The sequence below is a fragment of the Fukomys damarensis genome, unplaced genomic scaffold (genome assembly GCF_012274545.1).
Source record: "Fukomys damarensis isolate Sample0158 unplaced genomic scaffold, DMR_v1.0_HiC HiC_scaffold_30, whole genome shotgun sequence".
Taxonomy (NCBI): domain Eukaryota; kingdom Metazoa; phylum Chordata; class Mammalia; order Rodentia; family Bathyergidae; genus Fukomys; species Fukomys damarensis.
This window is the reverse complement of record NW_022900942.1, coordinates 28,641,824-28,657,580: the sequence shown is the minus strand read 5'-3', so window position 1 is coordinate 28,657,580 and position 15,757 is coordinate 28,641,824. Positions and strand designations below refer to the sequence as shown.

At 33.0% G+C, this 15,757-nt stretch overlaps 1 protein-coding gene across 2 annotated transcripts in view; it reads left to right on the top strand.

Moving 5' to 3' along the window:
• The window catches only part of Wdr7 (WD repeat domain 7), a 351,633-nt gene that overhangs the window by 121,445 nt on the left and 214,431 nt on the right, over positions 1-15,757 (top strand). For both annotated transcript variants that reach the window (XM_010611541.3, XM_010611542.3), the window contains one exon: positions 203-326. In XM_010611541.3, coding sequence (XP_010609843.1) covers positions 203-326 — 124 coding nt within the window. The remainder of the gene's footprint in view (positions 1-202; positions 327-15,757) is intronic.

Here is a 15,757-nt window from a genome sequence, read left to right as displayed (position 1 = left end):
ATTTGGGACTTTGCCCTTGTGAAGAAGGCAGCAGGAACACTGAACTAAATCCCAGGCCCATTATTGGGTATTTTTTATCATGTAAATAAATATGCTTTCTGCTTTTTAGCTTTGTTTTCATATGAATTTTCTCATTTATAGATATTTACTTTCCCAGCTCATTTGCTTTCTTTTGTTACATTTGTTTCTATGACCTTCATAGGTGAGAGAAGCTGCACAAGCCTTGCTTCTGGCAGAGTTGAGAAGAATTGAGCAAGCGGGACGAAAGGAAGCCATTGATGCCTGGGCTCCTTATTTACCTCAGTATATGGATCATGTCATATCACGTAAGTGTTCTCATGCTTTCTAACAGAGCTTTGCAGGCACGTGTAGAAAGAGCACCAAGCTTTCAAATATGCATGCTACTCTCATGTATATCATGTACACATCAACAAAAGTAAGTCATCTATTTTATTTTATTTAATTCATTAATTAATTTTGTAGTGGGGATTAAACTCCAGCCCTTGCCGTTGTGAGGCAGGAGGTGGAACCACTGAGCCAAATCCCAGGCCACATCATCTACTTTAAAATGAAAAGAAAATGTCCTCAAATTGTGTTTCCTTCTTTTTTTATTAATTATAGCTTGGAGTTTGATAATTTAAAAACAATAGCAAAACAACCTAATATCAGAATATTCACTAATGAATTTAACTCATAAAATTAATTCCCAATAAAAAAATTCCTGTTCTATTTAACACTAGCAACTTTCTCTGCCCATTGTATTATTATGCTTATGGATGCCAATTGGTCTTGATTGATGTGGTGATAGGAAATACAAATACATGACAATAACCCTTGCAAGTTGAGGTTGGAATTATGACTCCTTAAAAAGTGTAGGGACCAGGGATTTAGCTCAGTGGTGGCTGTGCCTGCCTTGTAAGCATAAGGTCCTGAGTTTGATCCCTGGTACCAAAAAAAGAAGTAAAGATCTGGTAGAGTTAGGCTAGTATCCTCTTGCAAAGAGAAAATTAGCGAGGATTTTGACTGGCAGGTCTTTCAAAAGTGTGTAGACCAAGTGTGGTGGTACATGCCTGTAATCCCAGCACCTGGAGAGCTGTGTGTTCAAGGCCAGCCTGGGCTACAGAGCCAGAGTCTGTCTCAAACAACCAACCAACCATCCACCTAACTAATCAAACAAAAAAACTGATTGGCTGGGGAGGTAGCTCAGTGGCATTGCACCTGCCTGGCAAGAACAAGGTCCTCAGTTTGATTCTTGTACTGGGGAAAGAAATAAACAAACAAACAAACAAATAAAAATTAAAGAAATAAATAACCAATAGTCAAGAGAGTACAGTGTGAAGGATTAGGAAAATTGTTATAAGTTGTTAAGATATATTTTACAAAGTGAAGCCTTTATAATCATGTTGTTAGGTCATATGAGCATTGGAGAAAAAACATATTTGCTGTCATAATATTTTTGTTCTCAGAAAATTATGCTTAACCCCAATTTGTAATATTGTTTGACTCCTTTATACTAAAAAAAAAGATTGAGAATTTTATTTTGAATGATATTGATTATAGGATAAATTATCTTACATTTTTAAGATAAAGCCTTGCCTGGTATGGTGGCACATGCCTGTGTAATCCCAGCACTCAGGTGGCTGAGGTAGGAGGATCATGGTGAGTTCGAGACCAGCCTGGACTACACAGTCAGTTCCAGGTCAGTCTCAACTACATAGTGAGACCCTGTCTCATAAAACTAAAAAACTAAAAAATAAAATAAATAAAATAAAGCCTTAACAAAACTTGCACAAACCATTTTAATATATTTCTTCTGGATTTTAGGTGGATTCATTTTTAAATAATATTTTGATAATATCAGTTATTATTTTTGGTAATGAACACTCATCCATTTGTCATATTCCTTGCATATATCAAGATAGTGCATGGTTGTTCAAAAAAGGAAAACAAAATTCTAAAATAGTTATAACTGTCATACTGATCTATCTATCGGTATTTACCAGTAATGAGTATAGCAGGTGTTTAATTAGTCATGTGACCATGGACACTTGCATTAAAGTTTCTTAGCCTCTGTATTGTCACAGCTAAAAATTAAAATTATAATAGGACTTTATAGGATTATGATGAATATATGAATTAATCTTTAAGTGCATAAGATAGTACGTAGCTCGTAGTGAGCATTATTTGTTAAATAAATGCAAATATGTTTTTTTATATATAACCAAAAAAACCAAGCAATAACAACTCCAGTTAAAATTTGTATTCATTTGAGCCCTAAAAAATTTATAGTGAATATTGATTTTTATTTGCTTAATGAGAATTTTCCTATTCTAAGATAAAGAAATTAAGTTTGAAAACTAGGATCACTACACATACGTAAAATATTAGGCCTAAAATTCATTTAAAATATGTGTAGATGTAAAAAACAGATTTTCAGAATATATAAATATTTTAAAAAATAAGATTGGGATGAAGAAACTCTGCATATTTGAATAGTCTAGAACATATTCTTTATTCATAACTTGTGGGTTTATGATATTTCAAAAAAGTAGAATTTTATTGATCAGCTTATCATTAATTATTAAATCAAAGACCCTCAAACTTAAGGACCAATGATGCATATAATGCTGTAGAGTTTTTTTGAAGGTGAAACTACACAATAGTAAATACTAAACGTGCTTGTAAAAGGAGAATATAGTTATGAAAATATGAAGGACATTTAAAAATATCTTTATTTAGAATGGAATAATGTAAAGCAGGGAAATGAATTAAAGTAGAATAAGTAGCTAGGAATCTATTGAAGAAAGGGATATGAAATTCAGACTTAAATGTGTATAAGATAGAATGAAAGATAATTTCTAAGCCTTGATTACTTATTACATATAAAAGCCCAAGAAAAAATATCAAAGATTAATGTATTGTATTTTTGGCGGTTTAGTAAGAAGGGTATTATTAGCAATTGTAGTAGATGCCATTTTGTTTCTTTTGTTCCTTAATTAGCTGCAAGGTAAAGCTATGGTACAGTCACAGATACTCCTTGAAGCAGTGACTGAATTGCATACATTGCCAGGTGAGAGAGGTCTGTTGTTGGTTCTGGAGAGGATAAAATATAAGTACAATAATGAACATACATTCTGTGAATTGGACACTTTTTCTGTGTCAGACTTTGCTAAGTACTTGGTCTGTGTTATTTCATTTTACATTACAAGAAGCTAGTAAAGTAGATAGTTATTCTTACTCCAACCCCTGCCCCTGTTTTGTTTTCTTTCACAGATGTTAACTGAGGTCAGAAGAGAGTAAGATTTTTCTGAAGGTTCTTCAGATGCTTTAAGGACTGTCACTCTAAAATTCATTTTCTTACTCAGTATTTACTTTCATCCAACTTACTCCAGCATCATTAGAACTTAAATGGTGGTGGAGAAAAATAGTTATGTGGCTTAATTAATACTGCTTTCAGATGCTGTCATTTTCAGCCACATTATGTTCAGCAACAATACAAAGTGGAGCAAAGAACAACTGTTAAAAGTTACTCTTTGATAGCTCCCATCATTGTTTAAAAAAAAAAGCATAAAGTAATCTTAAAGCTTTCTATTTATAAAATTAGATCCTTTTTAATTAATTGGTACCCTTGAGTTCTTCATAAATAAACTGAATGCTAGCTTAAAATTTTAGTCTTGTCACTTACTGTAATTGACTTTTTGGTGAGAGAGTAAACTTGCCTTCTACATGTAACTACAGCATCACACATTAACAATTTTTGATACAATACATAAATCGATTCTGGAACTTTTACATTGACTGAGTGTAAAATTAGTTTTAGCTCGCTTTCCTGGGAGCTTTCTATTTTAATAAAAGGATGTCATGCTAAAGGAATAGAGATTCTGAACATATTAAAAGAGAAGAAAGCATACAACAAATGAGGAATGACCACATAGGGCTGTTGAACAGATTTGCTGTCTGAAGGGATCAAAAGGTTATGGAGCCAGCTGGTGGACAGCCCACACCTGCCAGCCACGTGCTTGTAGTGAAATTGCTTCTACCATTGTCATTAATATTTGAAGAGATGGTCATGATAGCAAGTTAAATCGTAAGGCATTGTTGTAGAAACTTACAGCATGTTTCTAGCATAGGAATATTTATCACTAACATAGGCAAAATATTAAACAATATATCTGGTGAATATACCACTTATCATAAATTTTCTTATACTGTAATTATTCTAAGCATTAAAAAATATGCAATACCTGTCTAAGGAATATTGGCAGCGCCTAACTTATGACCGAGCTTTGTGTAAAAGTCCCTTTATTACATACTTGTCTGATCTCATAAAATGCTTTTACCTAAAGAGCAGAATGTCATCCCGGACTCTTGGACTGTGATAGCACTTTATCTTTGAGATGTGGGGTCAGAGGTTTAAATGAATGGTAACTTTCTGGGAATTCACAGCCAGTAAGTGATTGAACTGGGACTGAAAGGACAACTCGAGTCAACTGGCCATATTGATGGAACACTCTGTATTTTATTTAGGTACATCATGCAGTAAAAAGCCTTTTGCAGGTTTGTCCAAGAACCACAGAATGTAATGGGCAGGACTAGTTTCTTTTCTCAGAATTCTTGAGAATGTTACATAGTCACATTTTGCAGAGCATTCAGCACGGTGCCTAATACAAGTAGTGAATTTTGGCTGCTGCCCCCTTTCTTTCCCTGTATTGGTTTCTGTATTGTTTTGTTTTGTTGCTTTGCTTTGCCTTATTGCCACTGCCTCAGAATTCACTTTAATTTATATTGCCCAGGGATTTGGAAATAGAATAGAGATCACTGGGGGAGGAGCACATTGTGCCTTAACTGCAAAGCCACAGGTTTTCCTAAGAACCAAGTCCTCAATTATTGACTTATATGAGAATTTGGCTTCAGGTTATAGAGTGCCATTTTTGAATCAGTCAGGATTTATTAATTTATCTTTGAAAATTGTTATGAACATTTTATGCCTAATTTTTGATAGAAAATTTAAGGATTTCATTAAACATTGTGATTTCTATTTCAGTGGTAAGAAGACTCAAATTACAGATACTGCGTTCTTTAATATGGACTTACAGAGATCTTGTAAATCCTTTTTGAGCCATCATTTTATAGCATGTTATGTGATCATTTTTATATTGCAAAAGCGCTTAAAGAATTCTACTGACTATTGTTAAATCGGGATTAATGTGATTTTTGTGAAACCATTGAGAGTTTGGATGAAGATGAATGTTATAGATTTCTGAGATTTCTTTTCAAGTGAAGATATTGTACCGAACTCACTTTATATATTTCTTGTTTGTGACATTCTACATGTACATTTTGATAATTGACTTTTTTATGAGGTCAAGCACCTGCTAGTTTATGAAATATCCCCACACTTGCCCTTCATTCCAGTCAGTGACTTCTCTGAGGTAAATGCTGATGGTTCCTGATTTCCTTTGCCCTGCGATACAGAGTGACCTTATAGGGCATGAGGTCACAAGTGTAATTATTTCTCCTACATTGTATTCTGCTCACTCACAGTGGTTCATCTCCTCCTTTAGTTTTAGAAACATTAAACACATTAAAGTCGCCACTGTTATATAAATCAGAATCTCTTCTAAAGAGAGTGCCCTTGTAATTTTATGTGGTTATATTCAATGTGGTATTAATTTGCAAATTTATCATCTCAGATATTGATAGAAGGATGTGTAACACATCGTGTTTAATGCGTATTGATGTCATCAGAAAGCACAATCCTTTGTTGTTATCGAGTCCCTGCCTTTTTAGCTCCTTTTGTGTTAAGGTTACCAGGGTTAGGCTCGTCTTTTTATCCCCCTTGGAAACAGAGTAGGATTTCTTTGTTCAATGAAAGACACTTCTAGTAAATGTTTTGGGTTTGACTTTCAGCAAGCTACACTGTAGTACTTATTTTAACCTGGAATTGAAGTCACTTTTCAGATGATTATAAAGTAGTGGTCATTCTGAGCACAAATGTGGATGGACCAACAATATACAAGAAGGTAAGATGGAATTGTATATTATAGAAGTAGTGGAAAAATATATGGTAGTTGGTGAAAATAATTTAAATATTAATGTATTCTCTGGTAGGCAGATATGTTCAGGGTTTGTGGTGGGGAAAAAATAGGGGAAAGAATAGGGGATTTGATAAACATGATTTAGGTGAGTCTTTCCCCACCTCTCAAAATCCTTGAACTCACAGCATTCCTTCCTCCCTCTTTTAAAATATATATATTCCTCAGTTATTTGGAGCTCTCTGAGGTAGTCATTTTTGGAGAAGGATTTTTTGGATAACTGAGGATTTTAAAAAATCACTGGATACTCAAATTATTTTTAAAAATATCCACTTTATAAAAGTATTTCAAAAAGGTCTCTGCTTTTTTAAACTCCTCAGTAACCAGAGATGTTATTTTAGCCCATGCTGTAAAATGCTACCACTTGCATATTGAAGAGAATGTACCTCTGTATCTGAATGATAACATTCCTGGACTGATATTCCTCTTGTAATTCAGATGATACTTTTTTTAGTTTTCCTACCTCCTCTTTGTATTGTTGAGTAATTTTACCATTCTTTAATTGCTTCTGGGCTCTTTCATCTCATTCCTGGTAGTTTCTGCCCTAATTTCCAGTTTGCTCTTTCCACTGTTGTAGGAGTGTGGAAGCCCTGTGACCAAATATATTTGAATTAAATATTAAATAAGAGTAAGTTAGCTAAAAATAAGGGTGCGGTGATGAAAAGTACCTAAGCTTTAATGTAAATAAATTAGCTAAAAATAAGGGTGCAGTGATGAAAAAGTACCTAAGCTTAAATGTAAACACTTTGCGGTCTTCCTGTTGGCTGCTCACTTTTTGCTTACTTGAGAACTTCCATAGGTCTTTTGTGGTGTACAGGTAGTTGTCTCTTTTTGAGCAAGAGTATTCTAATTAAAATTTGGGAAAGAAAAGGATAATAATTCAGGTGTACCTAAAGAACTAGTAATTCTAAAGTGTCCCCTTTGTATTGGCTCTTTTTATGAATCAGCTGAAATTAAAAGGACGAGCTTTCCACAGAAATATCTCTACTAGCTTTCTTAGTATTCACAAGCCAATTGCAAATGATTGTGCATGCAATTAGAAAAGGAAAGCATTAAGTAATGACTGATTCGATAAAACACACTTCTCTGTGAATTTTTGTACTGTGAGACAGAAGGGTTTGTCTCAAAACAGACTGTATTATGCAAAGCACACATCTATGTTGTGCCTGTTTGCAATGTTTCATTAGGACCTAAGGTATTTGTTCCTCTTTTTTTCTTCTAGAGTACCAGAGCTATTGAGCTTAATTTTAATTGCTCTGGACTGATCATGTATTTAATAGTATTAAACTGTTCCACTTATCTGTATTTGGCCAGTAACCTAATGGAATAACAATGAAATTTCTCATTTGGGCACAACTACCTAAAAAAGATAAGTCCTTCCATGTATGTTCTTTGAGGTAATATTTAGTATTCTTTTGACATTCCTTATAAGTTTTTAATAATCTTGGAAACTGGAGCTAAATTAAAAATAAAAGCCTTCCTGGATAGATTGCTTGTTCAGACTCCCAAGCAATAAACAAAAAAAAACTCTTATAAAACAATGCTGTAGGCTGAGAATACTATGGGGTTTAAGTAACTTCAACTTCATGGTGCTAGGAAAGTCCTCTGTACAACAGCTACCCCAGTAACAGAGCTAGCAGTCTTCTCTCACATTGTCGATAAAAGCCTCATGACAATGGGCCGTGTTGTGGACCAAAGCAAGGAGTGACACATACTGAGATTCAGCCTCTTGTTCCTTGTGCAGCAGTGAGGAAAAGGGGGAATTCCATCGGTTGTGCCTCTCTCAATCTCATCCTGCTTAAGGGATACTGGCAGTCATGTGGCCTATGGGGTAAAGATGCTGGGTTTGAAAGAGCTTGAAATAATTTTAATGATTTTTTTCACACTTCTTTTTTCTTGTTCACAAGTCTCTCCCTATTTCCATCCCTTTGATGCAGAAATTTGTCACCTTTCCAAGACTTGTAGTTGGTGACAAGGCCCCTAGGAGGCATAAGTGGCTTTCTCTGAGATACTTGTATACTTCCTGCTTTAAGAAGTTGAAGGTACTTAAGCCTGTGAAGACTATTTTGTAAAAGAAAATAACCCATTCGTCCTGATAAATTATTTTTTTTAATGTGGTTCAAATGGAAATGCATGATATACCTTGAGCTGAGATTCTAGTGGCCTTTGTTGTAATAAATGGCCAACTATTACTTGCTATGAAGGGTATGATATTGATTTGTGCCATTATTCTCTTGCTGATTTGCTGAAGAACAAAAATTTATAATGCTAATGGAAATAAAGTACTTTACAAAACACTGCACATGAATATTGGAGCATGTTTTTGTAGTACATCAAGAGTCTAGTAAGCTTTTATATATTTTCTTTATTCTAATACAGATTATACCAGTACAAGTACTGAGTCCTGTTCACCTTGTTCTTTATGGAGCCATAAAGAACATATAATCTTGTGATACTTTAACTCTTACATATTGAATATATATGCACAAGTCCAATTTTGATTTGTAAGACATTTATAATTTTATACCATATATGCATTCACATTATTTTGATAATTTAAAGCTTTCTTATAATTTGTATATGACAAAATAGATCTTACAGTTTAGAAAGAAAGCAATAATTTTAAAGTGTTGTGAGAAAATTATATGAACTGATTTTACTTATTCTCTTTTTATTGTCAAAGCTAATAGTAGATTTTTGTTCTGGACTTGTTTATACATTCTGGGATTAAATTGACCAAATTATAGTAAAATATCTTTTTATATCCATTCTCCTCCCTTTTCCTTACGCATTTTTTTAGGCAGTATGACATTTTGTATTTTAATTTTTCTAGTGATATTGTCCTAATTATTATATTCACAATTTATTAATATTTTGACACAAATGTATATTTTAAATGTTTTAATATTTATAAATGATTGTGCATGGCATTTATAAAGATGGTTAATATTTTAGTACCTCTAGTACACAAGCACAAAGAAAAAATTTGTTTTATTTGTTTGAACACTCAAATTGACCCCAGCAAGGTTGAGATTGATCTGGTTTCTTCTTTGAGCCTGTTAAATGCCAATCCAATCATCTGTAACAATACTTAGAATTTTTGTAATTTTTCTGTACATATTTTTTGTTTGTTCTATAAAACTTACCCATCACTTGAAAGATTTTCCTTGCTTGATTTAGAGATGAAAACAACCACAACCACCTATTCTTACTGCTTGTTTTTTTTAAAAATTGTTTCTACAACTAATGGCAATGCTGTAATCACAGTTCTTTTTTGTAGTCCTATGAAAGGACTTAATAGTTACTAGGAAAGGAAGGTGAGACCTACATTTGTAATGCGTACTTGTACTAAAGACGACTCAGCTTTGAGAAAGGGAAGTAAAAGGAAAGAATGATGGTTCTTAAACATGAATATTCCTGTTGATTCAAAAGCATATAGTTATCTCTGTAGTAATTAAACACAGATTACTTCTGGCATAGCTTGTGGGTACAAAGATATAAAACAGCTTATTTTTTAGTACCTTTATGTTACAGGCATGAAATGAAGAAGATATATACATACACATACATACATACACACACACTGATAAGGGATGCCTGGTATTTTTTCTCAGGTTTTGTTTTGCTTGTATTTGTTTTTGCCCCTTTAGCAAGTTTCAGTCTTCAAATAATATCACGGTTGGAAAAACTAAACTAGAAATAAGTCTCTAAACTTGGGGTGATGGGTAGAGGATTGGGCATTATAATCTTATTCTATAGAGTCATGATACTCTTCTTAAACTGTTTTCTTAGGGTCACTTTCAAATTACCATATAATTTTAGATGTCTCTATGTTCAAGATTGATTGGGATTCTGAGATCATCCCAAGCTTTCCCCATACAGGGGTAGTTACTTGGGGTCAGAAGCCTTTCCTATTCCATCTCCTCACTGCTGACGCTTACAGAGAAGGGATCTATCATGAGGGGTCTCAAAGGCAAGATAAGCAGCAAGAGGGATTTCACTACTCCTTCCTCAACCATGTATCTGTTTTTTTTTTTTTTATGTCAGCATTTCCAAATGAGATGACAGTAATTAGGAATAAAAGTACTGTTTTTTGAAAGATTTTTTTGTAAGTGACATATAAGTGACTAACTTACCGAATATGGCTGATTATTGTGGAAAAGTCTAATGGAAAGTGAGGCATTGGAGTAAAGTGATACCATGTCCTCTACCCGAGAGATCGCTGAACACTGTTTATATGTTGGTTGTTTGGTAAAAGAACAGGAATAAACAAATCTAAGTTTTTCAAATATTTTAGATAGTAAAATGTGAAATCTTAACTAAGGTCCAAATTTTTAAAACAGATAAAAATTTAAACTAGTTTTTTCTTTTAAGGCAGTTAAAATTTTTTTTTTCAGTGAAAAATACTGCAGTACTTGTTCAGTGAACTCTTCACGCTTTTTTGTTTTTGTTTTTGTTTTGGTCTTCAGGAGTTCCATCTAGCATAATTGCAAATCATCTACTCACTAATTGCCATCTTGTTGTAATACATGATTTTCTGTATCACACACATGCTGTAAATGCACAGGTGCATGTACAAACAAAATATGATATAGGGTAGAATTAGTAAAGAGTCAATATAAACTTTATTTTATATATATAGGAAATTATTCAGATTTGTTACCATGGGGGATCACTTTGTTTTTCTGTAACTCTTAGTTTTGGATGGCAACTTGGGAAGGGAAATGTTCCCCTGCTACTTCCCCAACAGATAACCAGCTGTGCTCTTCGTAGCACTTCATAATACACTGCATCTGCAGCTGGCAGCAGCAGAGGGTCTGCTCAGTATGTGTCTCACCGTATTGTCTGAAATAGCTGTCTCCAGGAAGCACAGAAACAATATTGAACTTTCTATTAGTGCTTGGTACATACTTCATTATTTTTATTTGAAATATGCTAACCTGTGAGACATGGATTGGCCAGCCATCTGATTTTAGGACTTAAATGTGACTTATAGTTTGATTATTGATTTACATAGTCAGTAATCTTTTAGTAGCCATGATGCATTTGGCAGTCCTCTGTAATAATCATTTTTGCCTATTTGACTTAGTGAATCATCGTTTAATGAGATTAAATCTGTGAAGTGGATATCCATTTTCCCCCAGTGTTATAGTAAGTATAGTAGCTTCTGTGATGTGTTGTATGTGGAATCAGTAAGTTAATTTGTACACCTTTGTAAGAAATACAGTACATTACTTGAGCTTTGATTATTTTTCTTTCACATTAAGTATGTAAAAGTACATTTTTTGGTTGAGAAATTTATATGTAATTAATTCTGCATATATTTGCTTCCCATTTTTTTAATCATTAGCTACACATGCCTTGTGGTTCTGTGGTATGCATGACATAACCATTGTGAACAAAAGAAATGATCATTCTTAAAATTTATCATTCAAGTACATAACCTGGATTATATACATTTAAAAAAATTTTTTTTTGTTTTGGTAAATGCTGTAGAGATGCTGTAAAGAAGATGCTTCTTACAAAAAGAAGTAATTTAAAGAAATGCTTCTTACAAACTCAGGCTTTCCTTTTTCTATTAATTATTGGCCGAACATCTTTAGTAGTGATTCGTATAAGGCTAGGGATTTGGAGAGAAACCACATCCAACACAGATAATTTCAAAGGAATTGTATTAACCTTTACTACTAATCAGTAAATCTTTTTTTTTTTTACTCCTTTTGGAGTTGCTGCATGGAGTTGTTATAATAGCTTGTTAAATGATTTGTTTGAATGCTGAGATAAAACTTTACAGACTGAGTTTGGGTAGAAAATATACATATTTGTCTATTCAGTTTTTTAAAACTTTATCTTATATTATCTCAAGCATATGTAAAAGTAGAGAATAATGTAATGAACTTTCATGTACCAACTGCCTAATCTGAGCCATTACTAACTCTTGCAAACTTATTTTGTTGATACCCCTTCATCTTCTACACCTCGGTATTTTGAAGCCATTTGCAAATACAATATCATTTTATTTATTAATACCTACTTGTATCTCAAAAGATATGGACTGACATATTGTAATTGGTTGATTATATCTGTTATAGTTCCTTTTATCTATAGGATTTCCATCCATCAATACATCAATCATCTGGTTTTTTTTTCAGCTTTAATTGAGTTTATTGGTACATTCTAGGTAGACAGTACAGTTACATTCATTGTTGGGATCTTGTACCTCTTGCTTCTCATTTTTTCCCCTTACCCCTGCCCTCCCTTCACCCCCTCCTCCCCTCCCCATCTACAAACACTTTATTTTCATCTTTTCATTATCTCACATTTTTTTCTGTTTTAACTATAGTCCCCTTTTCCTTCTCCTCTTTTTCCTTGTAACTTATGTGTAGATGAGATACTAAAGTGTGTATTGAAATGAATTTGACTACTCTTGAAATAAAGTGAAATCATACAGTGTCTGTCTTTGTGTGACTGGCTTATCACACTTCACATTCTGTCTTCAAGTTTTGTGTGTGTTGTAGCGTGTCAGAATTTAGGCTAAATATTCCATTGTATGTATGTATCCACCACGTTTTATTATCTGTCCATTCATTAGTGAACATTTGAGTTGCTTCCTCCAAGTGTAAGTGTGAATGTTGACTAGTACGGATATTGCTGCTATGAACTTTGGTGTAAAAATATCTCTTCAAGACCCTACTTCAATTATTTTGAGTGTTTATTTAGAAGTGAAACAACTGAGTCATGTAGTGATTCTATTGTAGTTTTTTTGAGAAAATTGTCATTCTGTTTTCTATAATAGATATATTATTTTTAGTTCCCACCAATAGTGCACAAGGTTTCTAATTTCTTTTTCCTCAACAACCTTTGTCATTTTCCATTTTATTGATAGCAACCATCTTAATGAATAAGTGATATATCTTTGTGATTTTGATTGCATTTTCCTAATTTTGAGTGATGCCGAACATCTTTCATATGCTTATTGTTCATTTATTATCTTTGGAAAACTACCTTTTCTTTTTTTGTTTTATTTTGTCTTTGAGACAGGATCTCACTATGTAGTTGAGACTGACCTGGAACTCACTATGTAGCCCAGTTTGGTCTTGAACTCACAGCCATCCTGCCTCAGCCTCCTGAGTGCTGGGATTACAGCATGCACCACCACGCCTGGCTGGAAAAATATCTTTTCAAGTCTGCTGCCTAGCTTTTAATTTTGTCTGGTTTTTTGTTGTTGAGTTGAGAGAATTCTTTATATATTCTGTATATTGTCTTATCAGATGTGATTTGAAATTTTTTTCTTTCTGTAAGTTTCCTTTTTACTCTGTTGATTGTATCTTGATGCACAGAAGTTTTTACTTTTGATATAGTCTAACTTACTTTTTTACTTTCAGGGCCGTATCTAAGGAATCATCAAGCTCTCCAAAGTTACAAAACTTTTCCTTTATGTTTTCTTTTAATAATTTTGCAATTTTAAATTTTTCAGGCATTTGAACTGTTTGCAGTTAATTTTTTAATATAATGCAAGCCCAAGGTTCAATTTAAGTCTTTTGGATGTAGATATTATTCAGTTTTCCATGTATATTTGTTGAAGTATCTGTCATCTCTCCTGTACCTCTTATTTTTAACATGATCAAATACATATATCTATTTATATCCTTTCTTTCCCTAAATAGTAACATCTAAATGCGTATCTTACCTAGCTTTCTCATTTAACATATCCTAGAAATTAAGACATCTCTTATCTCCCCTCTTTTTAAAAAAATAGCTGTGTGATACTTTCATTTTGTTGGTGGATTATATTTTATTAACATTTGGATTAATGGATCTTTGGTGTTTTTCTATTGTTGGTATTATAAATGGACCTGTTCATATGTCTTTTTTTGTTGTTGTTGTTGTTCTTTCTTTTTTTCTTTTTTGTTTTTTGACACAGTGTTTCACTATGTAGTTCAGACTTCTCTGGAACTCACTCTGTAGCACAAACTGGTTTCGAACTCATAGCGATCCTTCTGCCTCAGCCTCCCAAGTGCTGTGATTACAGGCATGCACTACCACGCTCACCTTTTTTTTTTTGATCATGTGTCTTGGATACATTCATAAAATTGGCATTGTTGAGTTTAAGGATAATTGTGTGCATATTTTGCCAAATTATTGAGTTTAAGGATAATTGTGTGCATATTTTGCCAAATTATTTGCCTCAGATGTAGTACCATTTTGCATTTTTTAGCAGAAACTATGTAAGGAGTTGTCTTTTTCCATTCTTCTCAATGGAACACATTTTAATCCTTTTGCTTTTGGAGTCTTGTGACCATGATAGGTAGGTGAGAACTAAAATCTCAATATTGTAAGCTGGGCGTGGTGGCGTATGCCTATAATCCCAGCACTCTGGAGGCTGATGCAGGAGGATCGCTGTGAGTTCCAGGTCAGTCTCAACTACATAGCGAGACCCTATCTCAAAAAACAAAAACAAAAACATCTCAATATTGTTTTACTTTCATTTTTCTGTTGTGAATTAACTTAGTGTCTTTTCATTTGATTGTCCTGAATTTCTGTTTAACAATTCATATCTTGGTTCACTTTTATATGGGACTGTTGGATCTACCCTTTTAAGATTCAGATATTTTCTAGTTTGCCATATTCTTTTTACTTTGCTTATAATCCTTCCTTCATCATCTTTTTTTCTTCTTTTTATCACTCTTATACTTGCCAGATTGTCTTTTTAGATAGTGGCAGTTTTTCTTGTTATAGGATTTTTCTGATATTTTCTTCTGATACTTAATCATTTCTCCTTTACATGTCCGTTAGGATTGGTTCACTTAATGTATGAAGAATGAATATTATTGTTTCCTACATTCTGTTTATCCTAAAAGGGATCACTATACAATAAGTTCCTCTATGTAGTTTTATGTGTTTTATCCCATGATCTGTAGTTAATTCATATTTTAACATTTAATGGTTATGGCCCCTTAGTTCCCCAAAGCCCTTCTTTTTTGCGTGTTTTCCTGACTTTTCTTGATGTTTTTCCAAATTAACTTTATAATCATTTTGTTTAGCTTAAGGAGGGGAAAACACAATGCCATTTTTATTGAAATTTTGCTTAATTTATAAACTAATTTAAGGAGAACTGGCATGTTTATCACATTAGGTATTCTAAAGATAGAAAAGCATAACTTTTCATTTGCTAAAATCTATTATTTTTCATATTTAAAATTTTTCTGTAAACAGTTTTGGGCATAAGTCATTGCTCTGGTGGTTTATTTTCCTTCCATGGCATCTTTTAACTAGTTTTTGTTTGCTATTGACTTTTTGTTGTATAACCCAATATAAAATTTTCTTACTGTTTATATACATCTTTGTTTAATTCTTTGTTTTTCAAATAAGTCTAATCATTTCATTTGTAAATAGAAATAATTTTACCTCTTCTTTTTCAACTACTATTCCTCACACTGCTTGTATTATTGTGTTAGTGCTAAATAGGGACTGTGCCAACATAGTACTAAATAAGAATTGTAAATATAACACAATTACATGATACTGATGATATAATAAGCTTCCTTACTTTGAAGGTAAAAAAGTATTTGTACTTGAAATTATAGCTGCACCAGTTAGTTAACTCATTGAATATTTTATAATCGTAATCCTACAGTTTATAGTTTATATTATGTGTGAAT